At 41.7% G+C, this 16,178-nt stretch overlaps 1 protein-coding gene across 2 annotated transcripts in view; it reads left to right on the top strand.

Moving 5' to 3' along the window:
* Window positions 1-16,178, top strand: part of mib1 (E3 ubiquitin-protein ligase mind bomb 1) — a 592,519-nt gene that overhangs the window by 549,050 nt on the left and 27,291 nt on the right. For both annotated transcript variants that reach the window (XM_075668982.1, XM_075668983.1), the window contains exons 13-17: window positions 1,681-1,813; window positions 3,519-3,605; window positions 6,559-6,747; window positions 11,229-11,410; window positions 14,277-14,469. In XM_075668982.1, the coding sequence (XP_075525097.1) occupies window positions 1,681-1,813; window positions 3,519-3,605; window positions 6,559-6,747; window positions 11,229-11,410; window positions 14,277-14,469 (784 nt within the window). The remainder of the gene's footprint in view (window positions 1-1,680; window positions 1,814-3,518; window positions 3,606-6,558; window positions 6,748-11,228; window positions 11,411-14,276; window positions 14,470-16,178) is intronic.

The following is a 16,178-nucleotide window of genomic DNA, read 5'->3' as shown; positions in this document are numbered from 1 at the left end:
GAAGTGATGCATCATTCAGAACTTCAAAAACCATTGTAGCTCCTTAGCTTGACGTCTGAGATTTGGCAGCGCACACAGCTGCCGGCAGCAACGTTCTGTGAAATTTCAGAAGGCAATGTGTTGGTACGTGTGTCATGTCTGCTAACTACTAGGCACACATTTATAACCAGTTTAGCCTAAATAAAATTTTGTTGTAGTTGGCCTCTAACTACCAAGCTGCCGTTCATGAGGTCCTTCTGGGACTGCCAGAAGTAATTTGCGAAACCCATCTGAGTCTTATGTTCCTTGCAGATGAAGTGCTTGCCCTCATGTTTTTCCTGTTTAAATTCATATTAAATGCCAAAATGCCTTCATTGGCCACCACTCATTTCAGTGAAATTTGTTGCATTTAAGAATTTGCTCTAGTTTTGTTCCACCTCTGATATCATTCTCAATTCAATCGCAAGGGAGAAGCAGGCATTCTCTCAATAAATAACTGCGTAACAACTTTGACTGAAATTTGTTGCATTTGAGAGAGAAAGCTAAATTATATCGCCTGTTCAACGCAGAATTTTGATATGGGGCCTCAAATTTTTTGCCGGAAATTAGTAATTTAAAACTGAAGTTGAAGGGCAAATTTTACAGCTCTCTTACTCTGCACTGAAAACAAATGTTGCAGTTCTACTTACTTTACCTCTATATTGTCTAAAGCAAACTATGATGGAATAGTTTGCAGCATACATGAGTTTTGCAAAAGTCCTGTTTGCATATTTTTTATATAATTCATTATGATGTGGTAATGTATCAAGTTTGTCTATTTCAGACATTCCAGTAAATGGCTTTCACAGAATTGTTTTTCTTTTTTTATAATGAGATATTTCTTTCTGTTTTTTCCTTCTTCTTTTCCAAGGTGTTTTTTCTTTCTTTTTCTTCTCCCCGAATCTCAGCAATTATCGCAAAGGAATCTATGGCCTGAACTAAAGATCTTCCAGTCAACAGTCAGTGGACTAACTTTTTTGTGTACATTCAGCAAATGTTCTCAAAATTGGTTCTACAGGTGCCAAACAACCCGATTTCTCTGTTTTCATGTACTACCTCCTGAAAGCTACCTCCTAAAATGGAAAATTATACTCAAGTTTAAACTGAAGACAGAGGTTTGGTTTAGGCTGCAGTCTTTACGACAGTTTTACAGGAACAGGAAAGTTTTAAGAACAGGAAGCGCCATGCTTGCAAAACTCCTTAACTCCGCCCCAAGAATGGATGTATATAGTACTGCAGTTCTGTAAACTGTATCAAATAGGGTGTCCGAAATGGACGTTGATGTGTTAGGGATTATTATGAAACATACCAATAATTTATGAAATGACTAACATAACTAATGGGAAAAAAGTAAGGATTTGATCCAGACCCAAAATTAAATCATTCAGTTTGCTTGCTTTAAATGTTCAAATACTCTAGTCCACTTTTTAATCTAATGATATGTTTTTGCTTTGTACCTATATGGTGGTAAACTTTTTCCTTAAGTTCTTCCTGGCAATCATTTCTGTTTCTTTTTTATTCATGTTCTCTGACTTTCGTCAATTTTTACGAAAAAGAAAAATAATAAAACTGGCGTGCTTGAGTAAGGGAAGATGTTTATCTTGTTTTGTTGTTTCCATTTACACCATGTTCACCTGGCGGCCTCATCTTCTTTCTGTGCAGTGCTATGCGAACGCTGCTGGCCAAGCTGCCAAGACCCTGGATCGTCGACGAAAAGAAAGACGATGGCTACACCGCACTCCACCTCGCTGCCCTCAACAACCACGTGGAAGTCGCCGAGCTGCTTATTCATCAGGTAAGTGACCTGCCGATTTTTTTCACAGTAAGCTTCGCTGCTACAAACAACATGGTTGAGCAAATGGAGTTTCTGTCAATAAATTGCTAGAGGGAACTTTGCAAAAATTTCTAGAGGGAGTTGCAGGCATGGTGGCTCAGCCGGCTTGAGAACGATTGCTAGTTCATGGACTTACCTAAACTTTGCCCTTCTGGCTTTAAACGACTTCGTGACCTTGAAATTTGCCATTTTTCAGAATTGTTGCATTATAAATGCAGTAGTTTGCAATGATTATGCATTTAGGCAAAGGCTCATTGCCTTGCCTTGTTTAGGAAAGTATTAATATTGCTTGGAGACTTGGAAAAATAAAGCGCAATACGTAACACTACAAGAGTGTCTGAAGCCACAGGCACGAAGTAAAATTTGGAGGACGCTTAAGCTTCGCCTTTAACAGTGGAACGCAATAGCATTCGAAGATACCTGACTGCTTTTCATGCTTCCCGGCAACTGTAGCTTATGTAACCATAATGTATACTGGGAAATGCTGGCGGCGAATGCTATGCACGAAGGCAAGCTTTCTGGTAGAGAGGTGGCCTCTTGTGTGGGCCAATCTCCTGTTGTTATATTGCTTTTTTAATATTCTTGTCCGTCAAGATCTAATATAAAATGTATGTGCTGTCGGTGATTTGTTTCCATGACATTTGTTTGTGGGCTGTTATTCTAAAAATTTCGAGGAATAATTTTGTAAAGAATGAAAGACAACATATGAGCAACTTTGGTTATAGAAGAGTGGTTGGATTTGCGTGGTTCGGAATGATCTTTGCCCAAACGACAGTAGACGCTGGATGTGGGACGCGAGGTGCTGACACCAAATTTTTTGTGACAGGAGGCGCTTATCAATAAAGACGTCCATATACTACCTGTCACGATGCCCATGGTACTGAATTATTGCTGTACCATAGTTCGCTTGACTAATTTTTATAGGAAACTGTAGTGTAGCATCTGTCATTTGTGGGAGGTACCGGGTTCAAATCCCAGTGCCATCAGAAATTGATCAGCTTTTCTGCTGAGTCTCCCAGTCTGGTGCTAGGCTTCTTGGGGGGATTCTGATCTTGAAAGGGGGCACTGTAGAGATTTATTAGTGAGATCTCGTCACCTTTTGTTCAACCACAGACATCATTGCAGTGTAAAATTTGCCTAAGCACCGAGTTTTTAGTGTACGTTGTAAGTAATTATAATAAGCAGTGAGAGACACGACTGGTACAGACTATTTAACTATTTGGTTAGTCTGATGCTGATACTGGTGCCATAGCACTTAAGTAATGGGGACATAGCACAACGTCCTTGTCGGCCTGTCTATGTCCACATCGCTGAAGTGCTATGTGGTCCCAGTATCAGGCAGACTAGCTTGCTACTGGGAACCTACTAGTAAAATAAGTGCAAACAGGTTCCCTGCCAGGTGATTTTTCATTTTGATACCTCAATAATTGGAAAGGTGGGCACCTCCCTAAACCAAGGCTGTCCCCACATAATGTAAGTACTTTGGGATGCCATATGGGACATTGTTACAATGGAACAGCCCAAACAAAGGATCAGCTTTGCTTACTACAAACATTCTCCATTCTTGCGAATATTTCTGAACATCTTGAAGTTGTGTACATTTTTCATGTGATATTATACGATCACCCTTTACTGATCGATTACCTTTCTTTCGTATTAAACTCAGGGTCACGCCAACATGGACCTGCAGAATGTGAACCTGCAGACACCGCTGCACCTCGCAGTTGAAAGGCAGCATGCCCAGATAGTCAGGGTGAGAGTGTGATGCATTCTTAACAATAGCATGCGCAGTATCTGCAAAATGTTTTGATGACACTTCATGCATCACTGGGTCATGCACAGGTACATTCGCTGTTACATCAGATTCCCTCCCCGACTTTAGTGCTGTCGGATGCTATACGGTGTGGTGGCTCTGTTCCTATGGCCTTCGGCTGTGGAGCACAAGTCCTCGGGTTAGATTCCTGACTGCATTGGCTTGATTCCTTCTCAGGCATCCACTGTGCCTGATGGAGGAGGAACGACAGAGTACTGAATTTGTGATACCAATACACGATTAAGAAGACCCAAATGCCTTATACCATTATCCTATATGGTCTATAGTATAGCAACGCGACTTTTCAACGAGGGCAATACTGAAGAACAGACAGAGACAAGCAACTGTATTTATCTCAGTGCTGTAATGGCCAGCATATCATTTATGCTACACCGACTTCGATACCTCAAAATTCTGAATTAGGCACAGGAAACTTATCCCATAGTCTATACATGCACCTTTGGTATGCTGGAGTGAGTTTTGCAGATATTTCAGCAGATCAAGTGTTCTTTAATTAATTACTGTACTACGGTAAGTTTTTACTCAAATAACATTTCATTGCTTTTGTACAAATGTATAATATCCATGCCGAAGGTGAACGTGAACAAGTTCTTCTAATCTTTCTTGATGTGATACTGTGCATGGCATTACAGGGCCAAATTGGCTTCATGCTTGTTGTTGCATTGTAGGTGCAGGCTTTTCTCTTACTTTTATATGTATGGCACATTGTCTTCACACGTTTGAAGCAATTGGAGATTTTATTGAATGCAGAATGGTAAAGTGCTCTTGTGCTGAGTATTGTGCATGCGGTGAGCAACTCTGGAGGATTGAAAATTATTCTGGCGCTGCCCGGTATGTTGTTTCTCAAAGCCAGATCATGACGTTGGGAGGCAAGAGGCTGATAATTGCTCGCTTCGATGTTGGCGACCATCTTGTCTGCATTGCTTCCTTGTTGCACCTTGGAGTATTTTCATTAGTGCACTGTCTTTGACACTGCTCTGTTGCATTGTTTATTGGTGACACCTACATTTCCTGTTGGAAGCTTCGTGAAACTGACAGCCTGTAAAGAGAACATACACTGCAAGACCTTTTTGTTCTTTGCACTGTTAGTGCAAACAAAGGCCACTGACGTTAAGAAAGGTTCGATGGGGCACTTTGCAGATGGAGCAGCAGCGTATGATTAGTATGTGATTCAGAATCTTGCCTACTTCAACAGGTTTATTTATGATCAGTTTAAATTATGCTTTAAAGCTCTTTTTTATACTTGAGTGAGTGATGAAAAGCCCTTTTTATAAAGTAAATAAAAAACAAAATAAATGTATCTTCATGATCAATTCAGTATGACTGTTTGTTTATTAGACCTGCTAGTATTATTCTGTGTGTAAGTGTCACATGTAAAGAAATTAATGATCAACAAAACAAAGTAGATAATAAAGCCCAAGAAGGTGTCGGTGAACTTGATATTTATATCTCATTGAAACATATGAATAAAAAGGAATGACAGCGTACAAGAAGACAACTTGCTCAAGGTGGGTTGTAATTATAATGAAAAATCTAGCCCCTTCGATCACCTTAATTTTCTAGCTCATTTGGTGCCAGTGCAATTTTGCAAGTCTGATATCAGCGCATGTATTCTGTAGAAATTTGGCTTCCATCAGAAATGCTCATTTAATGGCACTTGGCACTTGCTGATGGGCCTTCCCCGCTGGCAGTCGATGTTTTTTTGTGTGTGTGTGTGTGTGTACCGATACACATTGACACTGCAAGACTGAGTAATCTCACTATCTAGCTAAGCGCTAGTCACGTTCCGAATTGCGTATGGTCTAAGAAAGGAGGCATCTTTAATCACTTTGTAAAGAACACAATAAGTGGAAAATTCATGGTGCAAGAACACGTTAACATCATTGTATGCTTTGTTTACAAGCTCGTGCTAGTATTTTGTTCTGTTCTATGTGCAATACCCACTTGCACTGGGTGTGTTTTTAAACACATTAAAACTTCACTTGAACCCACATCATCAGACTTTGAGAAACTGTTTAGTTACAGGAAGATTAATTCAAATCGGCCGTAAATGTACACGAGTTTGCTGTTTGCCCAATTATGCCTCATTAATCTCCAGTTTTAACGACTCATTCAGGTCATGTTCAGTGAAGTGCTATTTTTCTGTAGAATGATTATTTGGACTATATTGAAGTACAATAAAATCACAAAGTAATGAACATAGATATAAGAAATAATCAGAGAAATCTAGGTAAATGACAAATTAAAGTTGTTGTTTTTTTGTGACTAATAGCGTATAAGCTTAAAACGAATGTCAGATGCGGTGAATGAAACACCAACAAGTTAGGCCTGACCACAATGCATTCTTTCATCTCCGTCTCCGCCATTTCGTGTGACATCAGCATGATTTCGGCTTATAGGCTTTGTTTGGTGGTTACACACCACCCTCAGCGACTGAATGAGCAGCAGTGTGAAACCATGCTCTCATGTTATTACGTATAAGGAACATACCTTGTACTTTCTCATTTAGGTTTTAGTCAACAGCAATAGTTCTTACTGGGAGAGTACAGTGCTGGGTCAACAAGATACAAATGAGAAAATGAAAAAATTGTTTCAAAAATGAGCACTATTGCACTAAAATGAACATTTCTATCCACTACTATCAAGGATGTAGAGGCGTGCCATCTCAAAAAGACAAGGAATCAAGAGCTACTGCAGGCTGGTTGCCTTTTGGCCATTCCAGCCTATCTATTTGTAAATATAATCATACCATCCATCTACATCTACCTCCCATCTGCATCTTTCCATGTAACAATATTATAAACGAAGAAGTCGTGATTATACTTGCGAACATGTTGGCTGTGCTTTCTGATGAACGCTCCACAATTCGCAGCACCTGGTACGCGAGGGGTGCAACCTGAACATCCCAGACAAGGATGGGGACACGCCTCTGCACGAAGCGCTACGTCACCACACCCTCTCACAGCTGAGGCACCTGCAAGACATGCAGGATGTCACCAAGGCTGGAGGAGGACGCTTGAGCACGGCAGCAGGCTCTACCTCCACCGCTGGAAACCTGGAGGTGAGCACAGGGCAGCATGTGGACCCCAAGTGGCAGCACTGGTCAGCTTGTAGAACTATGCAGTTTATCTAATTCAGGCAGCCTATGTATTGTATATAGTCTGTGTGGATAAACATTATCTTGGAATGAATGCATTCTTTTTTTTTTCCTATATTTTAGTATATGGAGTCACCCTCTGGTTTTGGTGTCATGTCTGGTGTCATGTCTAATTTCTTTTCAAGCTGCTTGTATGGCGTGTACATCACTGGAAAAAATTCGGTCAGAACCCATCTTAAGGCAACTGACTAAGTTAACGCAAGAGCACTCACACACACATTTATTCAACTTTCATTCTATCATTTATCGTTGGCGATTTGCTTCTGACATGTGCTGTAACCTGCACTCACATTCTTGAGGTGTTTTTTGTACGAGTCATTGCCGTTGTACAGCTAGGTGTAGTTGGAGCCGGCATTCCCTGGCTGCCCCAGCTTTGGCAGCATAGTGAAGACATTCTGTTTCACCACACCATTGCTTCCTGTCTTCAGCCTCTTCTGTTGACGAAGGTCTCTTCCCAGGACCCATTTTAATGCTGTGACGCATGACATCTGGTTTTATTTGAAGCTGTAAAGCCCTCCTATTCGAAGCAGCTGCACTTACTTGTTGGCGACCACCGCTCACTCCTCTCATGCCTTGTTTTCCTTTTCTTCCTAATGAGAAACACTTCATGTTCGATTCTGTACACGTAGCCACACGTATTATGCACCCCGTCCCTAACTTTGGTGTAGTGCCAAGGAAAGATACTCGCTCACCACACTGCGGGCCCGAGTTCAATTCCTTCTTCGGGACGCAGCTCTTTCCTCCTACATTTGTCTTTTTTTTTTCTAATAGAGAAGCATCAAATTGCTCATTGAGGAAAAAAAGCCGTCGTCTGTCGTCTGTAGCAGCAAAACGGCACCTAAACTCGCAGTACCGTTGGCTGCTACACCACGTCACGAGCTGCGCCTCAACAGAGCAGAGCGGGTGAAAGGGAACACCAGCTGCCGCACTAGCGTGCCAGGTGTTGTGTGAAGGGAGAGGGCATCGCCACGATGCCACGTCACCCTCTCTCTCGGCACAAGCGCTTCGCGACGGAGCAGAGCCAACGCTTCCTAGATAGCAGGCCAGAACACTCCGCTTTATGACGTCATGCTACTTGGACTGAAATTTCCATTGCCAAGCTGAGCGTGACGAAAGCGGTGACATCAAAATCACTGTGGCTTACTCAAGAGCATCGCCATTAGATTCGATGGCAGTCGGGCAAGGTAGCTATTACTTTTGTATACAATCGCCATCGCTAGATTTTGCATGACTCGGCAACAGACATCTTAAGAAGCACCTGACTAACAGTGTTTCCTACAATGTGCAATGATAGTGAGCTTGGCGCAGTGCCGGGAACACTGCCGGCTGTGTGTTTCTGTGCATCCAGTGCCGAGTCGTGCAAAATTATGCGAAAGTGATTGTGTCCACAAAGTTGATTGCTTGCAAATACTGCCCCAGCACTTAACTACACAGTACCACTGAGGCATGAGTTCAATTCTCGGCGACAGTGGAAAGCCTCAAGCTTCTCTTGTTGTTGTTCTTGTTGTCTTTTTGATGCTCAAAGTTTAGGTTGCGGCCTTGCAATGACACGATAATGGTGACAGAATAACAGCAAGTACAAATTGATGTGACTAATTTTTTTATCTTTTTTTCTGCTGTCGCAGTAAAATAAAAGAGGCTTTGAATGGTGCGGCACTCTTTCGCACCAATGCTACCCATCGAACTTGGCCAACTTCATGTTCTCTTGTGCTTATGTACAATACAACACAATAGCATTTTATTTCTATCAAAAAGATGAAGAAGGCTGTAGGTAAAAGCTGCCCCCAACAGCAGCTTGGCGGAAGCCCACAGCCCCCTCTGTACAATGCAATCAGCGCTATCAGCGTGCACTCTAGACTCTCACAACACATATTAGCTAGCTTGAAAAGAAAAATAAGAAAACTTCGCAAAATGTGTAGAATAACAAAATGACTCACACGTGCCAATGGACGTAAGATTAACTTGAGGATTTGTTACTCGAGTGGAAATTATTTATTTACATTGAGGAAAAAGATTGTGTGAATTTCTAAAATTATGAGAGAACAAAAAAAAGCTTTTTGTATATAAATTTTGGGTTGCATAAGAAGTGCTTCATCTGCTTCGGATTTTGTATTGTTATCATTGTTAGCCCAGCATGATGGAATACCAACTTTCATATGGTGATTGACATGCTTAGATACAGTCGGGAGCAGTAAAAAGACTATGTTTTAGGTTCTCATTAAACATAATAAAGCTTGTGAAAAAGCCGTGGACACTTCATGAGACGACGATTGGAAATATTAGGGAGACAATGTTTTTCGTTTTAATATTTGTAACACTAGACCCATGACAGTATATAGTGAGCTCTGATGAAGCGAACAAACCGATTCTGATTGGCTTCAGTAGCTTCAACGAGTGATTGCATATGCAAGTCTCCAACGAGCAAACCGTACTTTAGTTTGGGCCTTACAATTTTCTTCTAAAGAAGGCACTTTAGTGGTACAGGAGCACAAGAAAAGTTTTGACAAAGATAACCGAATGCACTCTTAGCATTGTTGCAGACATACTCGATGTGTGTATTCCAGGTTGGATTGTTAGTAATGTGAACGACAAGCTACTTGCATTCATTAACAAAAGAAAGACCAAAGCCATCGAGGTAGTAAGTGGGTGAGTCCGGCAGGTTAGTTTCTCGCTTAATCCTCACCACTTTACATTTTTTAACATTCAGGCACCTATGCCATACATTGCACTAGTTGGAATTCTTGTTAAGGTTGGTTTGAACGAGGAAGGTGTCTAACTCGTTAGAAATGTTTCTGTAGAAAACACAGTCATCTGCAAAAAGTTGGATCTCTGAAACACTGTTACCGGCAGTGTCATACATGTAAATTATAAAGAGGAGAATCCTAGTACTGATCTTTGCGGAACGCCAAAGGTTATGAAAGAAAGTCAGAATTATGGCTATTAGCAGACATGTACTGAGTCCTACCATGCAGAAAGAACTTAATTTATTTCAAAATAGTTGTGTCGATGTTAAGTCAGCTTAGTTTATAAAGGAATGTAAGACCATATCAAAAGCTTTCACACAATCAATAAATATACAATCAACAGAAAAGCAATTTAGAGTGAAAAATAAGTCACTCGTGTACACTGTTAGTTATGTTTCACAGGAGTGGTGTACGGGAAAACCATGTTGGCAAGTTAACAAGGATGAGCTGGAATTGAATAAACTGATTAAATTAAATAGACCACCTGTTCAAGCAGTTTACAGGGAATGGAAGTTAGAGAAATAGGCCTATACTTAATAGGGTTATAAACATTGCCAGATTTATACACAAGAACGATAGGTCAGCAAAATAAATAGATCTCTCTCTGACTCACTCACCATATGTATATTTAACTAGGCGATCACTCAGACTCACACTTGCCAGAAATCCAACTCATCAGGCTCACTGAGACTCAAATCCGCCAAAAGCAGATTCAGCCGATCGGTGCAAGTCTTAGTTCGTTTCAGCGACCTATGATTAAACCACTGCCTATGGAGCTTGAGTGCAACACTAAACTTTGCTACGGCTGTCAATGCTTTGCCCTTGAATTGAAACTGCCAAATCTTTTATGAGCCTCATAGACGAGACATTCGTTTTATGCATTGTCATTGTCTAAATAAATATAACCTAAACCTGAATGCTTAAATAATTTTAGCATGAGCTTCACCACGTAACTATTGCCACTGCGGCAGTCTGTCGCTATTTGTATTCTTTAGCAGCTGGGACCAGTTGAAGCTGGCTGTTCTGATATAAAAAGGAAATAGACTTACTTGGATGTTTCATAACATGTTAAAATAACGACCAGAAACATGTAAGCACTGTAGGTTGCCATGACATTCTACCTAAACGATACTGTCTCTTTCAGTGCCAAAAACAAGGGGACTGAGAAATGTGCTGATGATTGTTATGAATGCAATGAACAAAGCATGCATGTGTGATGTGTGAAATGCGCAAGCACGGTGCATCGGTTAGGCAGTGCCGATAGAAGGCGACAAGAATTACAATGGGTGGAATTCAGTGTGAGCCCGTCAACAACAAAAATGTGGCATCAATCATCACAATGGTGAACTCATTTGGCCGCGACCTCAGTTGATTTGTTCTGTTAACAGCCTGCTAGCTTAGTGAACTCTTAATCCCTTCAGTACTTTCTTACAATGTCTCTTGTGATGCATCGGTTATTGTGTAACTTTTAGTGTGTATGTACAAGATTTTGTAAATGTGAATGTTGTCCTCTTTTGCTGATAAATTTATTCTTGTGTGTGTTTGTTTTGTATCCAGCCTTGTCTCTTTTAATCCGAGGCAGCACCTCGGATGCGTTTAGCAGACGTGTTCCTAAACGAACCTGTTGTCAACGGCTTGCAGCTTCTAATGGGCTTGGGCAGTCAGGGTGCGGACAAGAAGTCCAGTGCCTCTATCGCCTGCTTCCTGGTCTCCAACGGGGCTGAGCTCTACATCAAGAACAAGAAGGGGCAGGCACCCTTGGACCTGTGCCCCGACCCAAATCTTTGCAACGCACTCGTCAAGTGTCGCAAGGACAAGTCCGGGTGAGTCTGGGCAATTGTCCTTTGGCAGGTGATATCGTGTTGGAGATAATTTATTTGGCTAGGTGTTGCTTTGTGATTGTAAATGCACAAAGCAGGAAAAAGAACTGCTCTACTATCTGAAAATCTTACTTTTACACTTTATTTGATGCATTGACTCTTTTTCTTTTACTTATCGTGTATAATGCACACCTGTTATCTGCCAGTACACTGAAATCATTTGCAGTAGGAATCTTATTGATTTCTCCTTTCTTTCTTGTGTGTGACAGCAATAAGAATGAGTGCCTTAACCCTTTGAGGGTCGATTTTTTTTCGCCATATGCGACCGCCCAGGGTCGATTTTTTTTATTGCAGATTCCAATTCTCTTTAGGGACTTATTTCGAAAAAAAATTTACCGATATTTTTCTAGGGTGACTGTAAAGCGAGAAAAAAATATTTTGCATAGGTATATATGTGCTATTCATTCATGAATAACAACAATAATAAAGGAAATAAACTTATAAGAATTAAAAATTTGATGCACTGTTGTACCCACAATTCAAGGCTTTGAATATGCGCACACGAAAATATTTCTCAGGACTCAAATGTTCCTGCCCTTACACTAATACGTACATCCACAGCGTAATCGAACTGTGTAGGTGCACGCAGTCAAGAAAACTGTGTGGCTGTGTGCGAGTCAAAAATGCAAAATGTGTGACAAACTTCCACTAATCTTCATCTTATCGCCAACGAGAGGCAATTAGTTTTCCCGATTGTCAAAAAAAAAATAAAGAAGCAACACAAACGCATGCAAGGCGGCATCCTTCCTACGCGCGCCCCTGTGAGCACTAAACGAGCAAGAAACAAACGGTCCCTTTGAGCCATTAGTAACGAGATAGCCATCAGTTTTGCTAGCGCAAGAAGCCGAAACTGCCCGCGGTACAGAACCCAAACCGCTGCCCGCCTGTGCGCGCGCCAATGCGCCAGCAGTAGTATATAGACGCGCGGGAGCAAACTTGGTCTAAAACAAACCATGCAAGGAAAACCAAGAGAGTGAGGCACGCGAAAAAAATTCCCTGTATTCCCACATAGTGGCAGCACATGACAGAAAAGAAAAAGTTAGGAAATTGGCGCGCTTTTTAAACATACAGACGGCGCCGTAGATATACAGAATCAACCATTTTTGGACTTGCTCGCGACGCCGTATATTTACGTCATTGACCCTCAAAGGGTTAATAAACCTCAAAATTTGTAATAAAGAATAGAAGATAGATTGTTCACATGTAGAAGCAGTGTTCTTATTTTTCTTTTGTATCCAGCTTAGTAAACCTTTTTTTCTTGTGACGCCATCATGTTCTGGCAACCCACTTTTATTGTATGAGCCTCTACAACTCTCCAACATGATCACCAAATGTGGACACTAGTTTTGATATTTACGTCTCACAAAATTGGTTGCCAGTTTTTTACGACAGAAGTGCCTGCAATGCAACCATAAGAATATACATGCTTTCGGCATAGTTTGGTATGCTCGCTCACGAGTACAGTCATTCATTCTTTTTTGGGGGGGGGGGGGGCATTCTGGTAAATTACAGCATGCACAAAGTGTTGGGGGCACACCATAAGAACCACAAAAGTCTTGACAAGGTCTGTGCCCAACAATTGCCCTTCGACAGAAGCAAAGTGCAACAGAGATACAGTGACACAACCGTACATGTAAAATATAATACTAAAGTCTATAAACGAAAACTAACTTTACTTTTCTGCATGACATCAAAAATTCATCAAAACTTGGTGAAAGAAAAAGCATTAGTGACGCTAGAGAAAACAGTGCTGGTGGTTTAAAAGAGTGGGCAATGTATATGTGCTCATTTGTATGACATAGTTAGGACATTGTTTGTGGCAAAAACCAAAAACTAATTTTGCGCGTGTCATAGACATTCACACTTTCAGTCAAGTTAGCATCTTTCTTCAAGTGCAGATTTTTTTCTTTAATGCCTTGTTTGTAACATGTCAGTAGTGAAGAGCCATACAGATCAACAACAGGCATTACGTTTAGGTTTTTACGGATAGACCTTGAGTGTGCATTGTACGGAGCATTGACAATCAAACGGATAGTCCTTCTTTTTGTATTCCAGAAAGCCTCATAATGTTCAAACTCGTTGTGGTTCCGCAAACAAGGTAGCAACAGTGCAGTTTTGAGAGGAAAAGTGAATTATACGAGAGTTTTACATTCTCAGGCAAAAGAAAACGTGTGCACAATAGCATACCAACCATTCGAGAAAGGCTGGAACACCGAATGAACATTGAATGAGTACTGAGTCACTGTCGTTTCTCAGGCATGAGTGTGAGTAGATATTTGTTAATTTGAGTGAGGGTGCCAGTGCGTGCGAGTGAATGTGAATGAGTGCCAATGAATAGCATGAAGCACCTGTTTAACTTGTCAAGCTGTGGCTACGGTGATGAAATTGACCTGCAATAGGCGCAAAGGCCTTTGTCAGGCTTTGTAGCTTTTAGTTTCAGCTCCAGATCCTGTAATCAAGCAGAAAAAAAATCAACTGAAAGGTTAATATGCCGCCAAGTCGGCCTTTGAAATTCTTACGTTCATGAGAAAATGAATTGTTGAGAAGCAGTTTAAAGTGCCCTTTTTGTCATCAAGCTTAAGTTTTCAAAAGCCAGTACTTCTGATACTGATTCTAGGGGCCAGCCTCCTTTACCCTTGGCTCATAAGCAATTACAACTTATTGCGTGAAGAAGTGAGCAACTTTAAAATCTTTAGTATTTCAGTACCACTTGCTGCACTGTACTGTTTTATAATCGTGGCCTCACACCAACACATGGTCTCCAAGCAGCGACCCTGTGCCTGACAGCGCACATTTCCCACACTGGCAGGTCGCAGATGCTGACGCCATCGACGAGCCCGCAACCGAGCGAGCAGGAGGCCCTGGAGGACTGCATCGTCTGCTCGGACATGAAGCGCGACACCCTGTTCGACCCGTGCGGCCACATTGCCACTTGCGCCCTGTGTGCTCCGCGCGTCAAGAAGTGCCTGCTTTGCAAGGAGCCTGTGCTTGCACGCACAAAGGTCAGGTTCAGCGAGAGGCATGTTCGCGCCGCACACATCACTTGTATCATAGTAAAGCTGTACTACTGAGAATTTGTACTGCGGCATAGCCTCAGCATAACAGACGCAGGATAACAACACGACAGGCACATGCAATAGGATTACATGTAGCCTTATCACTGTAAGTAGTGTACATACATGCCAATGTTTAGAAATGCCAACATTCTTAGAGAATGCCTGCAAACCTATGAACTTTACGATTCGCGAAATCCTAGGACAAGCTACAGAAGGGGGGGGGGAGGAGGCACAGATGGCATTTCTTTTTTTTAAGCTTCCCTGAGCTCGCATGTTTTCAGGGATGCGTACACAGTTGAGTAATGAGGATTTAAGTGGATCCTGAAATACTTTTACAACATTGTAAGAAAACATTGCTGATCTGTGAACAGAGCTCCTGTGAACATGTGAGCCAAATACTATTGCACTGCGTGCAGCAAGGAATCTGCAATCTCATGTCAACAGCAGTGAAACATCGCTTGCCCTCGCTTCCGCAATGCCGTCATACAGCGTCATTGCATGCAGTTGGACCTACAACAACTATTCACTGATTTTCGTGACCGCGAGAACATTCTCGGTAATACTATTGTTGCTCATTTGCATTAAGTAAACAAAAAATGCATTGTCAGCCACCTCAAAAAGACAGAAAAACCATTTCATATTTTCACTGCCAGTCTAAACGCAACAGTAGTGTGTTGCTTGCGTGAAGCAGGTATCCCCCTTTTAATCATTCTGCCATTAGAACTAATTTATAAGACTTGAAATGGAAGGTGCGGAAACCGATGGGCAAACACTTTAACATACAAAATTATTTATTCGTAAAATTTGATGCAACATTCGTAAAATCGTAAAACGGGCTGAATTCGTAAACATAAGAAAATTTTTAGTAGAGTTGGCCGGTATTCTTAAAGGAAGTCATGATGTGCTCGCTTGTGAGCTGAGAGAAGCATGAAGAAGTACCCGCCATGGTTGCTCAGTGGCTATGGTGTTAGGCTGCTGAGCACGAGGTCACGGGATAAAATCCCGGCCACGGCGGCCACATTTCGGTGGGGGCGAAATGCGAAAACACCCATGTACTTAGATTTAGGTGCACGTTGAAGAACCCCAGATGGTCGAAATTTTCGTAGTTCTCCTGACGGCATGCCTCATAATCAGAAAGTGGTTTTGGCACAAAAAAACCCATAATTTAATTTATTTTTTTTTATGCATGAAGGATACAAAGGGAGAAAGGTGTATCAGTGTAGCATTGGTTACAGAGAGCTGTCATGTCATGCACCTTTATGAATCCTCATTGGCTTTTGTGCAATCATATCTGGATATAATGAACACAGGCAGTACAACAAATTACTTATCAGATATAACAAAGTAAATCTGAAAGGTTTCTCGGTGAATGGTTAGCCGTATGGGTCGTCATGTTTCGCGAGACGCGCAACGTACTGGGATCCGAGTCAACTTGTCTTTGGAACCCGGTGGTGTCAGTGGTACTGCGAAGCGTTTCCGTATCACACTCGATAGGTAGCATTCAGGCGGAGCAATTGCCGGCAACTTTTGCAAGGCTAGGTCCACCTGCCGCAAGCAACGCACCTCCTCCTCCTCCTCCTCACCAACATCAGCATGTAACAAATAGAGAGAGAGAAATGAGATGGGAGAGGCAGGGAGGTTAACCAGAAGAGCTT

Source organism: Dermacentor variabilis, chromosome 9, assembly GCF_050947875.1.
Source record: "Dermacentor variabilis isolate Ectoservices chromosome 9, ASM5094787v1, whole genome shotgun sequence".
NCBI lineage: Eukaryota > Metazoa > Arthropoda > Arachnida > Ixodida > Ixodidae > Dermacentor > Dermacentor variabilis.
The sequence above is the reverse complement of the archived record's forward strand: the minus strand, read 5'-3'. Positions and strand labels throughout refer to the sequence as shown.